The 24,164-nt window shown below is 36.7% G+C and overlaps 1 protein-coding gene across 2 annotated transcripts in view; it reads left to right on the top strand.

Moving 5' to 3' along the window:
• FBXW7 (F-box and WD repeat domain containing 7) overlaps positions 1–24,164 on the top strand; it is a 168,217-nt gene that overhangs the window by 70,966 nt on the left and 73,087 nt on the right. The window contains exon 1 of one of the 2 annotated variants that reach the window (XM_017805943.1): positions 15,252–15,845. The exons of the other annotated variant lie outside the window; for it this stretch is intronic. Coding sequence (XP_017661432.1) covers positions 15,699–15,845 — 147 coding nt within the window. The 5' untranslated portion in view covers positions 15,252–15,698. Of the gene's footprint in view, positions 1–15,251; positions 15,846–24,164 lie in introns of those variants that run through there. 2 annotated transcript variants of the gene reach the window in all.

Raw genomic sequence — 24,164 nt, 5'->3', positions numbered from 1 at the left:
CCTGTTATGATTCCTGTTGGTTTCTGAACACTCTCTCTGATTGGGGAACACCCATCTTGAATTGTAGATATCTTTATATCTTGATCAACAATCTGGATGAGGGATTGAGTGTACCCTCAGTCAGTTTGCAGATGACATCAAGCTGAGTGGGAGTGTAGATCTGTTGGAGGACAGGAAGGCTCCATAGAGGGATCAGGACAAGCTGGGTCCATGGGCTGAGGCCAGTTGTATGAGGTTCAACAAGACCAGGTGCTGGATCTTGCTCTTGGCTCACATCAACCATATACAGTGCCACAGGATGAGAGCAGAGTGGCTGGAAAGCTTCTCAGTGGAAAAGGACCTGGAAGTTCTGCTTGCCAGCAGCTGAACATGAGCCAGCAATGTGCCCAGGTGGCCAAGAAGGCCAATGGCATCCTGGACTGTATCAGCAATAGTGTGGCCAGCAGGATCAGGGCAGTGATTGTCCCTCTGTACTCGGCACTGGTGAGGCCACACCTCAAATCCTGTGCTCAGCTTTGGGTCCCTCATTACAAGAAGGACATTGAGGTGCTGGAGTGTGTCCAGAGAACGGCAACAAAGCTGGTGAAGGATCTGGAGCACAAATCGTATGAGGAGTGGCTGAGGGAGCTGGGGTTGTTTAGCCTGAAGAAAAAGGAGGCTTGGAGAGGACCCTATTGCTCTCTACAAGTTCCTGAATGGAGACAGTAGTCTGGTGCAGGTTGGTCTCTTCCCCTTGGTAACAAGTGACAGGACGAGGGGAAATGGCCTCAAGTTGCACTAGGGGAGGTTTAGATTGGATATTAGGAAACACTTCTTCAGGGAAAGGGTTGTCAAACACTGGAATTGACTCCCCTAGAAAGTGGTTGAGTTACTATCCCTGGATGTACCACTTAGGGGCATTGTTTAGTGTTGGACTTGGTAGTGTTAGATTACTGGCTGGACCGGATGTTAGAGGTCTTTTCCAACCTAAAGGATTCTATGATATCAGAACTGAGATTAAAACTTAGTGGCAACTGCGCCAATAGTAAAAATTTGTTTATGCAATATATTTACCCATTTATATATCACATTATTCCATGCATTGAGATTCAGTGTTTGACTGATTTGTTTGACTGATGCAAGCCTTTTTCAGAGAGCTTTCTGTTCTGTAAGGTTGGTCTGTGTCCTTTGTACCTACACATGAGAATTGACACTTGGTTGTATAAAGGGTTTATTTTTCAGTGGTTTTTGTATTTGTGTGGAAGGATAGCATTAATTTTTTATACTGAGGAAACATAAGATTGCACTCAGCAGTTTGTACAGAGTGAAGTGAAAAGGGACTCCCCTATAAAAGTTTGCAGTTATTGTCAGCATTATTAATAGACTAGAAGCTTTGTAGGGATAGGGGAAAGTTAAGCATGGTTACAGAACTACTGATCCTTGGAAGCACATTTTTGTTTTGTGTACAGGCAGTACATGCAATTGAGAGAAGGTTGCAATACTGTAGATGGGGGTGGTTTGTAAGTGTGTGTTAATCTTTTTCTCCTCTGAGCAGCAGAGGGGGCTGCTATTGCTTTGCTGCAGTCCCATGCAGACTTTTGCAGTGTTCCTTTGCAAAGGTTTTCCTTGGTCCTGCAGCTAAAAGCCTGAAGCATGTTTTTTAAGTGTAGGGAATAAATATAACTGGAACAGGAGGTCTCAGGACTGTTTATTGGTCAAGAAATGTTTCCACTATAGAAAATGATGCAGGAATATTTTCTTTAAAAGAATAAGTATTAAAGTTGGCTTGTATGATTGAGAATGCAATGTATAGTTCTCTGCTCTGAGTGCTTTCTCAGGAGAAAGAGAAAAACTTCATACTACAAAACTTTCATCTGTATTTTTTGTGGGGATCACGTGTAAGGTATGTAGATTCTTCATGCCTTTTATCTCCAGAATTGCCTAACAGTTAATGCTAAAAGAATTTTAAGCTAAATAATAAATTTGCCTAAAGATGTGTCGGAAAGGCTACATTTTAAGAATTGTTCTGATTGTTAAAAAAAAAAGGGGGGGGGAACCCCCCAAAAAGCAGTGGCAATTTAATTTTTTTTTCATTTTGCTTCTTCCTGGGATTCTTCTTTTTAATTGAAACTTCTTTCACATCACTCTCTTTTAAAGCTTAGCAACTGGCAAATTTTCTCCTCCCTTGGTTATTCTGAACTACAGCACTAGAGTACAATGATTTAAGTTAAGTAAATGATGGAGGATAAACAGTAAATGGTCTTTACATTTATTTAGTCTTGTTCAACTTATTCATGAGTGACCGGATGAAGGGAGAGAGTGCACCCTCAGGAAGTTTGCTGATGATACCAAACTGGAAGGTGTGGCTGATACAGCAGCAGGCTGTGCTGCCATTTAGAAGGACCTGGACAGGCTGGAGAGTTGGGCAGAGAGGAATCTAACAAAGTTCAACAAAGGCAAATGCAAGGTCCTGCACCTGGGGAAGAAGAACCCCTGCACCAGTACAGGCTGCTGGAAATAAGCTTTGTGGAGAAGGACCTGGGGTCCTGGTGGACTACAAACTATCCACGAGCCAGCAAGCTGACCAAGAGGCCAGTGGTGTCCTGGGGTGCATTAGGAAGAGCATTGTGAGCAGGTCACGGGAGGTGATCCTGTCTCTCTACTCAGCCCTAATGAAGCCTCATCTGGAGTGCTGTGTCCAGGGCTGGGCTTCTCAGTACAAGAGAGACATGGAACTCCTGGAGTGGGTCCAGTGGACTAGATGAAGAGACTGGGGCATCTCTCTTAGGAGGAAAGGCTGAGGGAGCTGGGCCTTTTCAGCCTTAAGAAGACATAATTGTAGAAGAGGGGATCTTATCTATGCATACAAGTACTTTAAGGGCAGGTGTCCAGAGGCTGGGGCCAGACTCCTTTCAGTGGTGCCCAGTGGCAGAATAAGGGGTAACCAGCTCCAGGTGAATCTGCTTTAGCAGAGAATTGGACTAGATGATCTCCAGATGTACCTTCCAACCAATCTATGATTCATTCTGTGATTTAGAACTGCCAGTCATAATTACTTTTGCATTACCATGAGTTTAGTTATTTTCAAGCAAGTTTTGCTGTTTCAGAATATATTTTCTTTTTACTTTTCCAATACAGAGCCTTATTTTTGTAATGGACGGTAATCACATCAGAAATATTCATACTTGGAGATGAATATAAATCAACAGTTTTAACCTTTGATTTATTTCTCATTTATATACTCTACAGTTTAGTGCTAATGATTCCAAGCATGCAGGATCATTTGGAAAGGTTACGCAACTGTCATTAAGATGTAGTTTGTTAAATATTAGAGCATCCATGGAAGGAATGCAGATTTTCCATTTCTCTGTAGATAGCAAGGTTCTTGCCCATCAGTACTAACTTGCAGCATGCTTTACTGTAAATATCAATGCTTTGTTTGAAAAATACTACTTAAATGCTGTGGTTTTACTTGGCTGTGTTAAGTTATGGTTTAATTTGCTGCCCAAAGGCTTGCAGGGGTCTAGCTGTACTTTTGTCATTTCTAAGTAGAATTGTTCCTACATCTTCACTTGCAGATAAAACTGGTATTAAATTATTGCTGCTCTGCTAATTTTCCCTACTTTGTAAGTGGATCTTGAAGCTTGCTAGTAGATATGTGGGCTCTACAATATGAGTAATGTGGTTATTCCTCGTAGAGTTTGTTGCTTATCTAAGAACTTGGCTATCTAGTTCAGCTTTCTCATGCAAAGTTCTTGAAATATTTAGTAATTAAATTTGACTGTTATGTTAAAATGTCGCAGTCAAATTACAAGAATTTATTCTATAATAAATTCTGGTGTTTTTTTTTCCTTTATGAAGGGTGTCTTACCACTTTTCAGTATGATTTTTACAAATATTACAACAGAATTAAAGGACAGTGATAATATATAATTTGTGAAGAAAGTGTGTATAGAGAGTCTGTGAAGGAAGACAAGTACTTTAACAGAAAACATTGATTCTGACACTTTGTGTCATAGTTTGGACTACAAAATTCTATTTAATAAGTAGATTTTAATTAATTTTCTGTTTTCCCTTCACTGCAGAAAGATACATTTTTTATTTTTTTTAAAGGTGGAAAGAGGTAATGCTGATTTAGCTTCTTGTTACAGAGAGTGCTGACTAGACTGAAGTCCTAGCTGAGTAAGATATAAGCAATTTTCTACTTCTATGCCAATAATTGAGGTCAGTATTTAAACTCCAGTCAAGGGATTTACGTCAACTAGCCACACTGGAAAATAAACCTACAGAGCTTTGCATTGTGCAAGTTTTCTCTGTAGAGCTATTTGTCAATATATAATTGCACCTTCTTTGCAGTGAAGCCTACATCTCAGTGTACACCTTCCATCTCCTGGTGGTTCTTACCGGAAACGTCCAGTAGTTCCTCCTGAACATATGTGTAATTCTTTTGTAGCTCTAGTGGTTGGCTGTTCACAGATAAATTTACGGCAGTACCCTAAAGCAGAAAAGATGCCAGCCACCTTGGGCGGGGGGGGGCCAGAAACCGACTAAAATATTTGAATTGTCCTTTCATTGCTTGGCTAATGCATTGCTCCCTAAAGGTAAATATTGGAAAGGTTCTTGCCCATGTTACTCAAACTGCTATATCGGTTTACTTTGTGTAGAATAAATTAAATTGATGCCTTCAGGATAATTACATGAAGCATGTCTTGTTGTCACATACTTTTTTGTAGGCTTTGAAATTAGTGTTGGTTAGGCACCTACGTGGTTTTTGCTCTGCATCTTTGTTCTCAAAATGAGCGTGCCTGTTTTTTTTTTTTAAGAAAAAGCAATAAAAATTGCAGTGATGCTATTTCAACTCACCAATTATATGACAAAAATATTATGAAGTAGAAATCATGAAAACGTGCTTCAGAATCCCTTCAGTATGCTTACTCTGTTGGATGTATGGCTTGTCTAACAAATATATTTAGGAGCTCTGCCCTACTTAAATATATAATTTTTTTCCTGGTGTTGTTCTTGACTGTATGGGACATGCTGTTGCCTGATGTGATCATTAGCCTGAATATCTCCAGTCTGTAGTAATACAGCTGTATTTACTTGAGCGTTTATCAGTGGATGCTGTTGCTCTGAGAGTCTGTTTTAAGCTGCTTCTCTTTTTGGAGCTTATCTGAAGTTGGTATTAGTAGTTATAAAACTTGATGCTAGTGGGGAATCAAAGTGTGGAGAAAGGAAAACTTTTGCTGGTGAGTTAGTTTTCGGTTTTGTTGACGCCACCCTTCCCAAATGGTTGTTGTTAAATATTCTTTTGACTGTGAATTTAAAGTATATGTTTAAGAAATATGCGTTATGGTTAGGAAATTTCTTTCATTTTCTGAAGTTTATACTTATAAAGTTATGAGATCTGAAATTAGCTTAGGGGGCCGGAGGAACAGAAGGTGACCTGAGGACCAGAACTAAGTTTAACAGCTGCTGTGGGACTACCGTTTTTTCCTGATGCATTTCTTACTGTAATCTGCAAAATAGCAGTATGTCCTTCATTTCTGTAGGAGACTTTTCATTGTCTGCAGAACATGTTGCTATTCAGCAAACTGTGCACAATGAAGTCATTTACATACCTTTACAAACTCTTGAGTATAAGGAGAAAAACTAGACAATGTGAATTTTTAGGCTAGTTTAATCATTTTTGAACAGGCAGAATGCTTAAAATAAGTGTTTGAACAGACAACATCTAATGTCCATTGACAAAGGATGATTTTTGACACATGAACTGTTGTTCTTCTTTGCTAGTATATGGTATCTGATTTGTGTGTGAAGCTGTGCTTGTGCAGTAATGATATAATATGCATTTTGTGTAGACTCATTGATCAGCCATTGTGGTTTGTTTAGGTTGCGTGTGAATGTTTTACAGTTTTGTTTATTGGTGAAGTTTCTACTAGAAAAATCCCTGTGAAACCTGGAACCAGTGTTTCTGTGAACGGTTTGTTTTGTCGCAAGCATCTTCTCCCTTCTATTCAATAATATGGTTAATGAACATGCTGTCTAAACTCTAACTTCATGCAAAATTTGTGAGAGTTCTCCCCAGTCTCTCCTGGACCAACAAGTTCAGGAATTCACCAACTTACTGTAAAATGGGCTTTACGTTAAAAAAACTTTGTGTGTATTGACTGTGTATGGTACAACTTCTGATATAACGTTACATATAGTTAATTGGTGTTGAAATTTTAAAGGTTAATTGGTGTTGAAATTTTAAAGGTTAAAGTCATGAGTTCTTGTGCATAGATAGGTATCTCGATAATAATTACTGGAATACAAGAGAAAAGCATTGCTGTTGGGCATATCTTCTGTGTCATTTCTCCTTTCTTCTGCTCTTGCTAATTTTAAATTTTGTTTCCTTAGTTTGTAACAACAAGAATTGGGAAGAGGGAGAGGATCTGACAAGGACACAAATACTAAGGAAGTGCAGAGATTTCTATCCCAAGTCAAGGTGGTCCAAACTAACTATTTCTTCAAAAACCTTATTTCTTTTGATTTTTTTTCTTACTAAAAGCTCATGTTTTCTACTGACTTTATTATCTGACCATACATTGCATAGTATGAAAGGAGCAAATTGTGAATTTTAGTAAAATTCAGTATAATTCAGTCTTGGAAGACAGTGGCTATGCTTTTCAGCTATGTCATGACATATTACTCAGTTAATGGTTATAGTATCTTAACACATTTGTTCTATCCCTGGCACCTCAGGTGAAGTGGAAAGTGTACTTATTGCCACCACAGATTGCCAGCAGGGATAAATCCCACCTTATTCATCATCAAAAGTCATTACTACTTAAAGTATTAGCAACATTTCCTGTAAATGCAAATCACATTCTTATCCAGTCAATGCTTAGAAGAGGAGACCTTTTGTTCTTCTCAAATTACTGTGTCCCTTAAGGATTACCCAAATGTATAGGGTACTAAAAAAATTAAAAGACAACAAATAATAAACATAGTTTTGCCAACGTCATAATTCCTTCAGTATGATCCCTTGGTCAGATTTTCTAAAACACACACAAAAAAATTGACTTAAAATAAATATGTAAAAATGAAGTTAAGACACTGGAAGTGACGTGGTCAAATGGAAGAAATCAGACATAAAATCATTCAATATAGATCACTTGTTCTTGCCAAGTGTAATAGTGTTGTCCCTCAACTGTAAGCTGGACTTCATCCAAGCAAGGACACTTTCAATTGGTACGCGGAGGCACTCACCCTTCCACACAGTGTTTGGCTTTGATGTAAACCACTAGTATTCCATGCCCTAGAGCAAGTGTGCAGCACACAGGTGTGCACATGTATCTGTTTTGGAGGACGGGCTGTTGACAGACTCTGACTCTTTCTACACTGTGCCAGGCAGAATTTGGTGCTGCTGCACTGCCTTTCTTTGTTGGCAGGGTTTGAAGTCTGAATATCAGACTGCCAGTAAACTCAAAGCTGGACTTAGTTGACCATATACAAAATGAAAATTCTATTAAATACTTACAAGTGTTTTAAATTATAAGTGAAATTTGAACAAATCAGAGAAAGCCAGTGTTTGTGAAATAAAAGTACAGGCAAGGCTGCCCCTTCCTCTAAAAAAAAAAAAAGGTGGAAAAAAGGACAGACAAGTGAAAGATCAAGGTGGCAACCATACCAATCAAGAGTGCCAGCTCTTCGACGTACTACCTGCTTTTTTTCTGTGGTCTGTGCATTCTTTACTTTACATATCTTGAGCTTTATAAATAGCCTCACACCCTTTTGCAGTATGCTGTTACCAGCTGAAAAGGATTATATGGCTTAATTTGGTGCTATCAGATGAATGCCATCGTAACAATCAGTTGTTCCATTTGTTAGATTTATGTATTTATGTGTATTTTACAGTGCTAGTAAGAAAAATAGTCTTATATCAAAATAGACCTTGATATCCATATTGTTTCAAACGTACAAATTGTAATACTTTGCATTATTCAACCTTTTATTTTGGCAGTAGGCAATATAGCTAATCTGGAGAGTGTTAGTGTGTTGTCAGGTTTGGTTTGGTTTTTTTTTTCTTAATGCTGAATAAATGGTATGTGGACAGAATTTCACTACAGAAGAAAAAAAATACTTAGGTGTGTTAAGTGGCATAAATATTTTAATGCCTATCTGATATTTTGGGGATTTATCCTGTTCCCATTTAATATGTAGAAAGAAAGAAAAGTCTAAGTCCAAACATCGTTTTTTGGCAGTGCTCTTTATACATTATTCAGAAACTGGTAATCATGTTTTAAATATTTTGGTAGTGCCTTGTTTATTTTTGTATGTGTAGGTATGTAAATAGAGAATTTCTCATTTAAAGCCTTGCATTTTACATGGAAGGGTGATACAGTGATAAGAAAAGCTGAATTTTTCAGTATGAAAAATTAATTTTTTTGTTTCCTTCCATTTTTGTAAAAGCAACCTCCTTACTAAAAAAGCCACCCTCTTTCCCTTCCCCCAGCTTATCCTCAGCTGGGAATTTAACGTGCATTTTAATCCAGCATTAAATATTGCATGACTTCTCTACCTGTTGCTGTAGTTCTTAATTCTTAGCTTTATTTAAAGGTGCAACAACAGCATAAGTAAGTGGTCAGCAAATAAATTCCTGCAGAGCAGCTGTAGCAATTCTTTTTAGCAGCTGTTACAACTCTGACTAGACTGAAGAGTTAAACTTGCTTATCCAACAGGTCATGTTATAGCCAGTGAGGCAGACATTTCTGGAATATTTATAAAATGCAAGAAGATGCAGCTGGATTTCTGTTGCATACCTAGAATATTTTCTGAAATGTTTAATGAAGAAATGAAGATACATGCTTTAAAAATAGTTTTTTAAAAAGTGACAATGACAACAACACCCCATAGTACAGTAAATAAAGTAATAAAGTTAGGGGAGCTGTGGAGTAAAGCGAAATAATAAAGGCCTCTAGTTTCAAGTGATTATTAGACACTTACAGGCATGTCTAAATATGGTAGGAATTATTTTTTTAGATGCTCATCGTTAAGTATCTCTTTAATTATATGATAGTATCATTAGATTGATATTATATATTCTTGTCAATATGCAGTTTACCAGACAGTCTATGTTGTTTTCATAAACCATCCATGTGACCTTACAAAAAGTTAACTTGTGCAAATGGTCCCTTGTAATTAGTCAAGTGCTCTATTGCACTAGTACTGGTGTGACTGAGGGCAGAGCTGCAAGTACCTGCATGTTCCCTTCCCTTTCTTTTGAGATGAAATTCTGTACTTGGTGAGATGCCTACGAAGCTTTTATCATTGATGTCTCTTCAGGACCAGTATTGGACAAAGGGAACTGATCTAATATCTCGTTGCCCAAAGATGGAGGTCTTGACTACTCTTCACTTCTAAACACTCTTCGTCTCATCATGCATCTAGCTGCTTTGTGAACTGCTCACAATAGTGGAAAAATAACTTAGCAACAAAAAAAGTTGAGGATTTTCAGGTATCCTACTTACTGGAGTTATATTAGAGCTCACAAACCTGACAAATTTTACAGCCAGTTTAAGGAAGAGTTTGGAAAAAATGGCCAGAGCAAGAAGGAGGGAAGGGCTAGCCGCCTCCTTTTTGCTACTAGAATCTCCAATGAACCTTTTTGCTTCCTTTTAGCTGCAAAGATCAGCTGTGGGATTGAACTGATCCAGTGGAGATCTGTTATTTTTTTACTCGCTGACATTCAAACTCACTTCCATTCGTGGTTGCAATTAGAAATTGTAAGTAGTGAACCTTTGCTGTTGATTAATCTGACTAACTGCTGGGCTCCCCAGCAAGCAAGGCTGATGTAGTTAAGTGCCATACACAAGTATTAGAATGCAGTAGGTCAAGTTTGAGTCTCATTTTATTTCTCTGTGCGCTCACACTTAAATGCCAGAATGCTTAACAGATACGAGCATGCACATAGGCATGAAAAATGTCTAGTAGGTGTGTTTATCTCATGATTTCCCCTTTGCTGCTAAACTTGATATTTCATATCTTGCCTGCTCTGTACTAGTGGACTTCTGGGAATGCTATCTTGTGTTTTGCCAGACAGAAGCTTTACCATCATCCTTATCTGTATTTTTTTTTACTTTTATAATTTCTTTTCAGTATAGGAGTGTCATACAAATTGTTCCATCTTCCACCAGCAGTTACAAAAGCCATAGTTCCTCCTTGCTCTTTCATGGCAAAAACTGTAAGGTAGCTCTATTGTATTAGATAAAAATGTTTTTAATCGCTGTAGTTTTTAATGGCCATGCCTGGATATGATTTCAGAGCCAGAATTATAGCCAGGAAGTATCATTTGAGTGAATCTGAGTTAAGAAAATCTGGGTTCTTTTTCACTGTGTTCTTAAGCTTTGTTGCCAAAGAAAATGAAGCTTGTGCAGTTGAGACATTTGCCTGTCATTGTCATCCTTTCCAGACCTCATGAATTTCTTGACTAATTTTCTCCCAGTTTGACAAAGAGAGAGATTACACAAGCTTTCAAGATAACTAAAGGGTAGGAAGGAAAGGGAGAGACTTATTAGTACATCTGCAGAAAAGGAAGTCTATGAAGTGACCACTACCTGGTAAGACATAATTGAATTCTTGAGGAATTGAGTATTTCTGTGATCATGTAAGCAGTTCAGTCAACATTTGTTCCTTCCTTTAAACCATAGAAGCCATTTATTAGTCAATACTCATAGTAAGGCATAAGCCTGAAATAAAGCTTTGCTATGGCTGGACTGTTCAGAGTGAGCCTTCCATGACATTTTGGGACCATAAAGCCTTGGAGAAGCTGGAGAGTAATTCAAGTGCAATTTGAACTGTCATGATAATCTAACCTGGAGCCAGACTTCGTTCTTTCTGTTGCTTGTGATACAACAGGTCTACTCCTGGGTGTTTCATGAACTATAGAGAAAGCCATTAGTTTGCATGTTTAAACTACTAGTTTTGCCCCTTTTGCATACTATTCAAGTGTACGTTTTTTAGGAAATTTTGATCCCATAAGATCAAAATTGTTATCCCCATTGATTCCCTCCATACCCTCTTCAGGAGTCTGGGTCATTATCTTTTCTTGTATGTGCAGATGTTTTTATTGGGTAAACTTGGATAGAATACAGACTGTTTAAAGCAATAGGGTTTTTTTCTGTCCAGCACCACTAATACAGTTGCAGTTATTTTTGTACAGCAGTACCTTTTAACTGTACAGCTGGTTCATTTGCCTGTACAAAACAAGCTAATGTACAATGTGTTATTTGAAAACTACTTGTATATTGATATTAGAAATCCCTCACATAAATAAACTTGGGACCATAGTAGCTAGGTGAGTGATTACTAGTGTAGTATAAGAGTACCTTGCTTTGCTGACAAAGTGGTTTTTGGTCTTTCTGGACCAACAGGGACTAGCATGAATATCAAGGGAATAATAAAGCTTGTGTATAATGTAAACTATAGTGCATTCTGTATGCAGCACCTATGTGGAGCTTACTACAGATGTTATTTAGGGAGTATATTATGAAATATATTCAAAAGATTATGATGTTACTAGGATTGATTTGAGAAGGTAACTTTTGAAACGTTGCAGTGCTCTGCTTTATCCATTTGAGGGCAGCTGTTCACCGATGTTAAAAACTGTGGAGAACCTCTCTGGGGTTCTGCTGTCTGCATTTTAATTTTTCTGTACTTACTTCATCTAGGTCTGTGTAGGTCTTGTACTGTTCCATCACCATATTAAAATATCATGATTTTTAAATTTTTTTTTCCAGTAATGTTAATATGCAAAGCAGTTGTCAGCTCTAAAAGAAAATTCTATAGTGTGTATGTAAGCTGGTTTTCAGTGTTGGGGTAATTTCTTAGATTTGTGTCTTAAAACTGTGACCTGACTGGAAGGTATATAGATTATTGCTGCTTACTACTTGCTTTCATTTTACAAAGACACCACTTCACTGAACTGACCAAAAAGAAACAGTTTCTTTTGTTTACAGTTGAAAGTCCCTGACAATCTCAAGCTAGTATTTTCAAACTCAAGGTTTCAGGCACTTTTATGTGATCTGATTTCAAACGTGATCTTCCAATTACAAGGACAGGTGGGCCCTTAAAAGGAGCATCACTGGAAATCGGCCTCACTTTATTTAGAAATAGGATGTTAGAAAAATATATTACAAAGCATTAAATCTCAAATTTTCATAATTTCACATGTGTCAAGTTTATACATGTTCTCACCGTGTATAATGTAAAAAAGGACTTTTAAAGATGAAAACAACAGTGATTCTTTAAACTTAAATTTAGAGCTTAAATTAGAATTATATGTGTAATAAATACAAAAATAAGTGATATCTACTATATTCAGTGTATTCCTGACACTTCTGAGATAGCCAACCCTCACCATTTTGTCTTCCTGTTACAACCTCTTACTGCTTAAATTAGACTGTGTTGTATTTTCAGGCTAAAGACTTTCACTTATTAGATGTTTACAGCTGTCCAGCTTGGGACCTTTAAACATTACTGTAAGACAATTATACTTACACTCAGTAACGTGTAGGAAATACAAGACTGAAAAGAAAGTGATGATACATGGAAGTAAAATTGGGCCAGCAAAATCTCATCTATTAGTGCAAGTCTTTTTCCAGGAGAGGATGGTGAAAAAAGGCAGGGGAAAAAAGACACAGATAAAAACTGGAGCTTTTTCTTATTGCCATGATAAAGTATGAAGTCTAGCTTTGTAATTTCACATGGGACAGAAAAAAAGTGCCATATTTTGTCACGGCTTTGTCTGTCCATGTAAAAAGGGGACTACACTGAATGTGAACATGATACTTTTTTCAGCTAGCAATGTGTCCCTGTGCAATTACTCTAGAATATTTTGGACATTCCTGAGGAAAAACCAGTGTACTACTGGGACTTCATCTCAAACCACACAAGAAGGGCTGACAATCCCAAGTTTTGTCTTTTCAGAGGTGCGAGAATAACCTGTTACTGGAGACTTTCGTGGTGAGCAGTGCTTGGAGAGTGCAGCACCTCAGTCTTGTTTGCTCCCCAATTGTATGTAAATTTGTAAATGGGCCAAGTTATGTGCCTGTTTTGCACTTTTGTTCTGAGCTAATAATTAAAAAAAAGGGGGGGGGGAATCTAAGCCTGTAAAGTAATAAGATGCTAGGCTCTGATACCAACTAATAACAACTGGTGATCTGCTACGCTGTCAAATTCTTTCAGCAATTGCGCAATAAAGTACTCTGTAAAACTGAGTTTATTTCAGCAGTTTCTCTTCGTGCACACAGGCATGCAGACAATTCTATATGCAATTAAACGAAATGCCAAATATTTATTAAACTAGGAAGTAAGGCTTGCTTTGTACAGAATGCTGTATCTGATCTTGTATTACATACTACAAAAATCTCAAATTATATAAATACATTTAGGTCAACTTCACACTTTGTCGGAACTATTGAAATGGTGACCAGTTTGTCAAAATGGAAAACGGATCTGTTGCTTCTTTTTGAATGATACTTCAATAGGGTATGTGAGTTGATCTCTTTTGAGCTTTTGGCTCTGTTCTTCACTTTAGTTATTCAAAGTAGAAACAAAAGGCTCCTCTTTACCCTCTTTGGAGTACTTCAGTGAAATTTTCTTATTTGAATGAAACTGAGATTCCAAGACACTTATTCTGAAGCTTTTCAGCCAAGTGAAAGCCTAGTACTTGTTGTATAAAATATGAAGTAATTCAGAATGAAGCTATAAACTAATGCTATTGCTATTGAGTACAGTGTAATGGTAAACTGTTTCCTGGAGTTTATAAGATGAAGTATAAAGTAGGAAATGTAAAGAGTCTTTTAGTAGAAAATGTACATCTAAATGTGCTTTAGAATAACATCTGAATTGTATGGTAGAGAATAAAAAAAACCCAGCCATCTGTGCATGAAAATTCTGTGCTACCCAGCATTGTCACAGCTTTTCTGTATGCAACTGTGCAACATCTGTAAAGAAATAAGGATTGTCTTGTTTGTCTGAGAAATATTTTCTTGTAAGTGAAGGCTTACTGTAATGTATATATACTCTCAATGAAACACTAGGGATTTTTTTCCTTCTTTTTTTTTTCTTTTTAAACCTTTCCACATGCAAATGTTTGGTCGGGGGGCCCTGTATATGCAAGTGAGACATGCTTACAGCTTGGTTTTTTGAGGGGGAAACAAAGGGCTAAGTGGAAATGCTAATACAGTCATATTTTAATGCTGTCTTTTGTCAAGTTACATTGTTGTGCTCAGAACATTAAAGCATTACTGCACTCCCTCTTTTGCCCTCACATAATTATACAGTTAATTATCTTTGCTGGTTTGTGCATAAAGGGACTTGTAAGATTTCTTAATGGTCATTTATTCTCTGTGTTTTGGACTGTGCTGACTCAGTTCATACAAGAGCTTTGATGGTTTTCTGCATCTCTTATCAGCAATTTCATAAGACATTTTCACAGGTCTTTGTCTCTTTCTACTTAGTTTTGCTCAAAAAAGTTTTCAAAATATGAATATGTTTTTAAGAAACATGTCCAAGTATAGGCATCAGAAAGGGATTGTGGGAACCTAGAGGTGTTGTAGGAAAGCTAATTTGATCAAGAAATTATTTAAAATGGAAGCAAACTAATCGTGGAAAATCTGAGTAACAGACATTGCTGTTCAGCTTTGTTTGGTGGAGTACCAACCTTTTTACTGAAAAATGGTCCTCAGTCAGGTTTGTTGCTAAGGCCAGGCAGACCTCTCCCCACATCCTTCAAGATATGCTGTTGTTTTGGAGGAAAAGCCCTTCTCCTTTACATCAGTGTGATGGATAGGCCTGAGGAAACTGGTACCCAAACTCCTGATGGCCAGAATAGGAAAGATTATTGTACCATTGCATCCTTAGAGCCAAAGCTGCCTGGATGATGCTCCCCCCACAGCCGCAAGGAAAGAGGAGGAAGTGCAGGCTGGAGTGCAACAGTAGCTTCGCTTCTACTTTTATTAAATGAACAAGTTTTGTGCCAATGCCACCATTTTAGGGGACTCTCATTTTTTTTCCTTTTTTTTTTTTTTGGATCCATTTTTCTTTCCTTTTGTAACTTTTGGACTTAGCAATATATTATGTTTGTGGAGGCTATAATTGAGAAACAGCAAAGTCCAAGTCAGTTTTTCATTTGATTTTAGTGACAGTCCAGAACAAACCTGCTTGTGGAGTGGTGGAGTTGATCGTGCAGCAATGCTGTCACTCTCTGAAGGTTGCAATCTCCTTGACTTCCCCTTCTGAAAGTGCAATGCCAATTTGCAAAAAAAAAAAAAAAAAAAAAAGAAAATTCTTCCTTTAAAGTGCAGGTGTAAGTGGCTCTGGCTATTAAAACTCCAGGCAGTCATGATTTTCTTCGTTTTCAATCTGCAGATCCCTTTTTGGAGAAGGGCTTTTCTGACATTGCAGGGGAGGTCCACCAGCTGTTTGACTGACAGGAGCAGTCTGCCTGCCCCTTGGTAGTTTAATTCCTGTCTATACTAGGATAGCTTGCACTTCACTGAGCAGCAGACAGGTCAGGACACTTGGCAGGAGAAGGTTGAGAGACAAAGGCAGCAAGCTTTGGGGAGCTGATTCACCAATCTGAAACTTTAAAAAAAAAATCATGCAACTTTAGAGCAAAGTTTTTACCGATGTTCTTCCAGTGTTAGTAGACTTGACAAAGTAAGAACAATAAAATGTCCAAACCTGGGAAAACTGCCATCAGCCATGGCTTGGTTCCTGTTGATCTTAAAAGTGCCAAAGAACCTCTACCACACCAAACCGTGATGAAGATATTTAGCATCAGCATCATTGCACAGGGTTTGCCCTTCTGCCGTAGGCGGGTAAGTGTAAAAGTCTTTAAAACCTGAATTTTGATCACTTGGCTTGTAGCTCAGTGCTTTGTCATGGTGCATTCATTCCATGAGGAAGTACTTATGTCTGTCACTATCTATTCGCTCAAGGTGCCATTATTTCATTAATTCTTCTACTTTAATTAAAACTGTACATGTTGTCTTAGCTATTACTCATTTAAAGGAACACGTGAGGGATTCTTTTATAGCTGTAAACCATATGGGGAAAACAAATGCTGTACAAAATAGGTGCCTTCATAAATGTGTATTTTGCTGTTATTCAGTCTTTTAGGTGATGAAGCTTGGAGTATAATTCATTGAACTCAGTTCTGAATTGTATTGGCATATGTGACTTACTGGATACTAAATTAGAGAATTTAGAAATGTTAAACTAATTAATATTTAAGCATTTTTAGTAAGAATTCTTGAAATAAAATTTTAATAGTTTTATAACTCAGTAATGGAGATAACATTTTTTGCTGTTACAGAAAATAAAAATAGCATGTTACTATGTGGTGGTTGCGATATAGTTTATATATAGACAATCCTAGCCTGACAAACTATCACGGGTCTTATGCTACAGCTTCAGGAACTATATTAATAAAATGACTCTTAAAAATCATTATATGAGTTTTGTATTGCTGCTGAATAAATGCTATTTCTGTTTATTGATGCACGTTTTAAAATCTAGCTCACCTTTTGTAAATATGCTGGCTTTCCTTGAATGTCAACATACTACTTTTTAGCAACCTCAGTTAAATCACAGACAAAATTTAAATTTGACGAGATCACATTGGAAAGTTTGATTTCTTTCTACTGTGTTGTTTGGTATATCTTGGAACATTTCTTATATATAAAAGGTATGCATGCATTGAAAGCTAGCAACATAATGTCAATCTGCAGCAATGCAAAAATTAGAACACACATATATATATATATACACACACATGACTGTTTAATATTGGATCATGTGCATTTCAGAAAAGTATTTTTTTCCTGAAATTAGATATTATACGTATGCGTTTGCTGAACATGGAATAGGAACATTTCATAATGTTGGAAGTGATAAAGTAATTTCCTATATTTTAATAGATGTGCTTTAATTTTTTTTATATTATTTGAGAACTGTTTCCTTGAAAATAAACATTTGGAATATGTTTCGATAGCTTTAGTTCCTTTGTCTTGGATAAAGCATAGTATACAGTGTAGAAGATAAGTTTCAGAGCTATATTTCACAAGTCTTTTTAGTGGCTGTATTAATATGTTATACTGTTGGAACTTTAATGCTCATGTCTTATGTGTGTATTTTCTGTAATGAGAAGTGTGATCACACATTAACTTCTCACAAATACAAGAAAACCCTCCCAAAATCTAAAGCAGTTCTCTGCAGATTTTGCTCTGTTCCAAAATGACCAGAATGATCTTGTTTGTCCTGTCCTACACCACGCTCAAGCAGTCAATTTAATGTTTTAGCTCTAGGAGGATTTGAGAAGCTGTTCAGCATCTACTTTTCTTTTAACATTAGGACTAATGAGGAAATTTAGAAACATCTTAAATGTATGTTTTATCAGCTAAGATATCATCAATCTATTTATCTTGTGTTCTGAAACTAACAATTCTCAGTATGATGGCTGCTGATAGTGGAAGAGGTAAGAGCTCCACCTTTAGTCTCATGCCTTCCAACACTCAAAGCCTGCATGTAAGTCATGGTGATTACCATATTGGGTTCCCTCCATGCTAATACGCGTAGGTCACATACAAGTTCTCCATTTTCCTTTCCACATGTTGAAAAAACCCATACCAAAACCCAGCCCAATTTTTGATATCAATAAATGAGAGAATCGATACTTTTGTTATCTAGATTTATCCTTTTATTAAACATAACGCAAAATAGGAATTTTGACACAAAGTCTTCACCAATATGCAATGTTTAGTTTTTAAAAATTCTGCTTTTCATTTAATAAGTAATGCATTGAATTATTTAGCACTGTATGTTCAGAGCTAAGCTTGATGTGCTTTAGAACACAAGCTACCATTTGCTTCCAGATTATTGACTTAGTACTATATTGATGTCAACTTTTTTCTGAAAAGTGTACATTTGGACCATTTGAACACTGACCTAACTTAAAGATTATTGACCTTCTCCTTGTTTGAACTCATTTCTTCCCCTCCTTAATTGTACATTAGACCTAACAAACCATCTTTAAAATGTGTACTGTGATCCTTGAGAGTAAAAATACTTCCGTTATGAGAGCTGACAGTTCATGGCTTCTGCATCCTCTGCATTAGTTATACTGGGCTTCTATCAAGAAGTGCACTATAAATGGTCACAGGACTTAACAGTTTGCCCTTATGCATTTTGTCAGTTTGCTCATGTAGTTAAAACACTTGTCTGTAATACTGCTAATCTGAATCCAGTTAAAAATAGTATTACTTAGCATTCTTTGTGTAGCACTGAGAATAACTTTAGTGTATAGCTCTAGAAGTTCTGTACTTACACAGTAAATGTATGCATTCCTTAAAGTTGTTACAGAAAACACTGATGCAGTATCATCAAATGTAGGCATAACCATGATCCTCTTTAGCCTTTAACATATCTTTTATAGGCACTGAAGTAGATTTTGCAGTATAACATGAAGAAGCAATGAATACCTTTCAGCTAGTACACACTTAAAGTATCAGATATCATTAGCTCTTCAGTGCGATGTAACTGCAGCTGATCATTGAACATACTTAAAAGATAGTCACGTATGTCACGTATGTTCCAAAATCAAGTGCCGTATTTTGTTTGCCACAGTGAATACTTTCAGTTGACAAAAAAATTGGTCTCTTAATTATGTGATTTTTCACTTAGACTGCTCTTAAACTGCCAACAGTAGAAGTGTTTTTCCTTCTGAACTCATAATTCTTAACTATTTCAAAAGCTGTATTTTAAAAATAGATTTCTTCCCTCTTTAGTTTTCCAGGGTTTTTTTCCTGAAAATTCCACTGCTTGTTGCTCTTGAAGACTGCTGGATAACAATTTCATCACATTAAATACATGTTTTTAAGAAGTGCTAATAAACTGGAGAATTTGTGAGAGTGACTTGTTCACTTGCAGCATTCCTTCATTTCAAGTGGTTTAAAGTAGCACTGAACTGTTATAAAGCAGGGGTTTCAGTGTGCACCCTGTGGTGTTCCAAGCTAGAAAAGTCAAGGTAATAAATGTATCCATTTTCAGTGCCTGTAATCTCAGATACACCAAAAATTCTGTTATACTGTTCCATTTTGTGACAATAGTTCTGCTGTATGTGTGTATGTTTCGCCCTTAAAATGGATCCAACCGAATTTTGGCAATTCATCACCTTTTGGTAGTTCATTACTGAAATATTTCCATCATAGGGTGTATTTTTGTGTTAAGTGAACATAGGATAAAGCATTTTAAGCATTAATTTATATACCACCCTGTATTTTTCAAATAAGAGCATCCACTGCTCTTATACATTACATATGGAATTAGTTGGTTTGTTACTACAGCAGAGCACTTGGAATGAGACTTTCAGTCAACCTTTTCCTGGTTGACTGGTATGCTAGTAGTTTGTTTAAAATACTAATATGACTTACACATGAACAACTTGACTTATTTGGACTTGTTTCTTAATTTCTGTGTTAAAACAACCAAAACACTCTTTTCATTATCAGTCAAATCTATGCAAATACTTGCACCAGCAATTCAGCCAAGTCTGTACATTCAGTTTTTCAGGGGAATGTAGTCCTGAATTTTTCTGAAACAAATCATATTTCCTGCTTGAGTATAGCCCTTTATTTCATGGATGACAGTAAGATGTTACTTAATGGACAAAAAACTACTTAGCTTTCTCTGAAATGATATATCCTCTCATTTTACACTTCCCTATATTGCACCTGACTTTGCATCAGTTCTGAGTAATATAGAAAAGCACTAAACTATTTTCCCCTTAAACAAAAAATAAAGGATTCTTTTCCCTTGCAATTTCTCATCATTTGGTAAGCAGAGACTGTCAGAAGAACATAAAGAAAAAAAATGTGTGAAAATGTGCATGTGTGCACATATATATATATATGTATATGTGTTTAATTTTCTAATTTAAAACTTAAGGTGATCTTCAGAGTCTGTCACTGAACAAATCAGAGCACTCCCACATGCTTGTGTCTTCTACAAGAGAATTTTATGGTTCTGGGCTTTGTGGCAGGGAACTTGATTATGGTCACTGGTGGTAAGATGCCTCTTTGAGTGGCTGTCAGAAATAATTTTCTTTCAAAGCTGCTTTAGTCTTTACTTAAAATTCCGTTTTTTGTGTTAGAAAAATTGTCAGAGAAGTACAGATCATGGACTGATCAGTGGATGTTTAATAGGAAAGGAAGTTTGTTCTTGTCCCTATGCTTATTTCTCATAAAGGAGTGTGTCCATTGCTCTGGATTTGAAAATATTCACAATAAAGCTGGCCTTATAGATGTTTTACTTTTTGTTGTTAAATTTATAATTTATAGTTGTTTGGGTTTATTTTCTTGCTTTTTATTATTTTATTATTTTCTTGCTTCAATTTTGGAAGATCTTTGGAATAAAACAGAAGTACTCGAGAAGTTCAGCAGAAGGAAGTTTACTGAAAAGGCAGATGGTTTTGAATGGAAAGAAAGGAATACTAAAAAGTTACGGAAATGAGTAAGGCTGTCTTCTGTAACACTGCCTAGAGGGTCATGTCATTTAGAAAAGAAACAGTCTTGAATAATGAACTATTTCCTCTTCTTTTTTTTTTTTGTTTGTTTTTTACTTATATGCAGTATCTCTGCTCTGAATCTGTTTTTCCCATGCCTTTCATTTTCTCTCTCAAGAAGAGTGAAAGTTTCCTGTGTGAAGCCTGTGTAGCCTTGAAGAAAAGCAATGTTACTTATTTTCTCAATATGGAACAGAGGAAGTCTAAAAATTATCTTCTTCACCCTTTTTTCTCCTTCTTTCTGCAACTCTCTCTTTCATTTTGCTTGCAAACCAATTGACTCTTCACTGTACTTGAGAGGAAATAATATAGGAATTGCAGAAGCAGAAAAAAGAGGTGGACAGATCCTCAATTTTCTGGTTAACTCAAGGTGGGGTGGTTCAGCCTGGCTCAGCTGAAGTGCCCCGTGGTGTCCCAGGCTGTGCTTACAAGAGGTCTGCCAAGGCATACCAAAAATCCATCTTTTAAGCTGTGGATACAGTCAGATATAGCCAGTGTTTATGGCTCTGTAGAACTAGATACAGGCAGAAGTATCTTTACCCCTCCTCTTCTCTGGTGTGTTACAGAAGCTCTGGGCTTAAGATAGCCGTTTGTAGGAGGGAGCACTCAGTTTGCTGCTCAAACAGCTGTTCCCTGTGTCACCTGGAAAAAAATAAAAATTGAAAGTTAAACTGTGCATATCTAGTCCAGCCTACTGTACTGGGTCAAAAATAATTGAACAATGTCTGACAACTTGATTGGGGTTTTGTTTTTGTTATTATGTTTGGTTTGGGGGTTTTATGTTTTGGTTATGGGTGGTTTTTCTCAAACCTTTACTGCCAGACATGTCAGCACTCCCAAAGATGGCTTTTCTGAATACTGAGTGATCCTCTGTAACCATACTGACACTTTAAAAAACATTGTTATTTAAATTGTTCTACCTATTTCTGGGCAAGATAAAAGCAGCAATCGGAAACTCATTTATATTTAACTCTAGCTAAAATGTTTTTCTTTGTGGTTTAATGCATTTAGAACTTCGATTCCTCAGTCTCTTACAGACCAATGCCCGAGTGCAGATGCTAAAAGCATGTTATGACGATTCTGCAGTCAGCCCCTTCCCTTCAGGAGGCGTCAGAAGGAAGGCTGCCTGGGCTATTTTGCTGGTTTGTGCCCAGTTGTTTAGATGTCTTTAGAAGCCTTTATTGTCATGCACTTTGAGCTATTTAAACATGCTGGACTGAATTTGTGAAAGGTCTTCACCTTCGTAAAGTCTGTCTGTTTTGTTGTCTGAAACTGTGGAGGTTATAGCATCCAGCAGAAGAAACAAGGGAATGGGAGACAACAGTGATGCCATAAACTGACCCAGCTGCCTCTTTGCTGATTGATCATACTGGAGGGGAACTCATGAAATGTGTAATTAAATACTTAATGTATTGCTTTGAAATCTAATTACTTTAACCATGAATCTCCCTTTTTTCTTTTTGCAGTCTCTTGTATCACTAAGTAAACACTTTTTTTCCTTCTACAACAAATGAAGTCATTTTAAATTCCTGAAAAGATCTTTTTCATGTATGGGGAAAGACTCCTTTGAGAGGAAAATACTGCATTGCTGTGTCATTTCTATCCTTAGTACAGAAACACAAAGAGGGCGAAATAACTTTAACTGGTGGTCTTTGCTCTGGTATTCCCCAGATTTTGAGTGGAAGTCAAACTGAACTAGAATGACACCCAGATAACCCATAAGCGGGGCTGTAACCTTAGCATCTTGCTCTTGGATCAATGCCACTTATCACAACCAATTGATTGTCATTCCTTATATGATGAACTGTCACTGTCAGGGAATGGTGACTTTGCTGGTTTAAATAGCTCCACTCCCATTGCATTCTTAGATGTACTGCTCAGCTCGAGTTTTTCTTCCAAACTCTCTCTGAGTCCCTGGTCTGCTCTAATCTCCCTCTCCTTTCACCTAGTTTTGGACTGCTAGTTCTGCTTTCTTCCTACAGCTTCTCATTTAATATTCATCCTCTGTTAAAAGTGAACCTCTTTTCTGGAACACTTATTTATCTTTGTTTCATGATAATATTGTATGAAAATATAGTTTTGCATAGGGGCAAGAGCAGTATCTTCTAAATTCTGTTCAGGTATTTTATATTGTTACTCAGTTGTTTAAAAAGGCAAGAAAACAGCACTGGAGTTGACATGACTTTTCCCTTTCCTTTTTTTTTTAGTCAAGGAAGCCTGTCAAGGAAGCCTGTTTGTTGTGTTCCTTAAAAAATGTTTTGAGTGACCAGTTTGATTGCAAGGTTTCCCAGTATGAGGTTTAAGATGTTTGCAGATCATTTGTGTGGTCATGTTCAGTTTGATCACATTTCAGAAAAACATCTCTAGTTACTTGCTTCTCAAATGGACATGATTTTAACACTAAAATATACAATCTATGAGGTAGGGTAATGATTTTTTTAAACAATCAGATGATAATTGCAAACTGCACTGCATTTTTAATACACTGGAAGTATATATGCTTGTGAAAGAGAAGTGCTGGTTATGTATGTCATATGAAAATGTTGATCCTGTGCAAGAAGGCAATACAGTAAATCATTTTTTGAATAACTACTACTATTCTAACATTTTGAAGTAGTAGACGAAACATGGTAAGATTTGCGTGATGTTTTTCATTTGTTTTGTAGATCATATTCTAATATATTGCAAGACAACCAAAGTTCTGCTGACCCTAAACCGATTAATAAAGTGAAGAGAGAAAAAGACTAAATCAAAATACATAAATTATATTAAAAGTCTAAATATATTTTTCTACTATATATGTTCTTCCCTTATGAATTACCTGAGTTTGGTGGTACTTCCTTAACCCAACGTAGTTTATATGTCGTATCAGAGGAACTCATAAGACTTGGTAAATGCTAATGTGTTAAACTTCTTTGTGAGGTAAGGAAATATTTTTGTTTTACAGGCAGTATTATAATAATGTGGCGAAGATAGCAAAAGTTTTGTGTTTTATTTAGTAATCCATGCTTCCTTCTCTCCTCTCTGATTCAGATTACTAAATTTGTATGTGGTACATTGCTTTGCATATTCAAGATAGTAGATAGAATTTTATTTGATAATTGCAAAAAAAGGAGGCAACTTGTATGTAGAAGATGCAGGTGGGTAAAAATTTATTTAAGAAATCTGTAATATGTAAATACGTGCAAATTTAAGAACAGATATGCGTACCTTCCTGTGGAGTTTCTAAAATTGCATTTTTCAGCTTACAATCTAGCTAGTGTATAATGAAGGTCGCAGCATACTGATCTCAGATAATATCATGTGGAATTTTTCCTCATGATTTAGATGCCCCCATTTATATAGAGAGACAAAGGTTTTAAAAGCAGTTTTATTTACAAAAATTCTTATTCATATTCTAATAATATATTATTATATATAACATGATAAACCCCTGGTGGTCTAGTGGTTAGGGTGCAGGACTCTCACCGCTGCGACCCGGGTTCAATTCCCAGCCCCCCGGGCAGATGGAGCTCGTCAGCCCTGTAAGGCAATCCATCTAAGAGAAGGTCACTCTAAACAAACCTACGTCCTGGGG

Source organism: Lepidothrix coronata, unplaced genomic scaffold (genome assembly GCF_001604755.1).
Source record: "Lepidothrix coronata isolate B3197 unplaced genomic scaffold, Lepidothrix_coronata-1.0 Scaffold13, whole genome shotgun sequence".
Taxonomy (NCBI): domain Eukaryota; kingdom Metazoa; phylum Chordata; class Aves; order Passeriformes; family Pipridae; genus Lepidothrix; species Lepidothrix coronata.
Note: the sequence above shows the minus strand (reverse complement) of the source record. Positions and strands in the feature narration are given on the sequence as shown.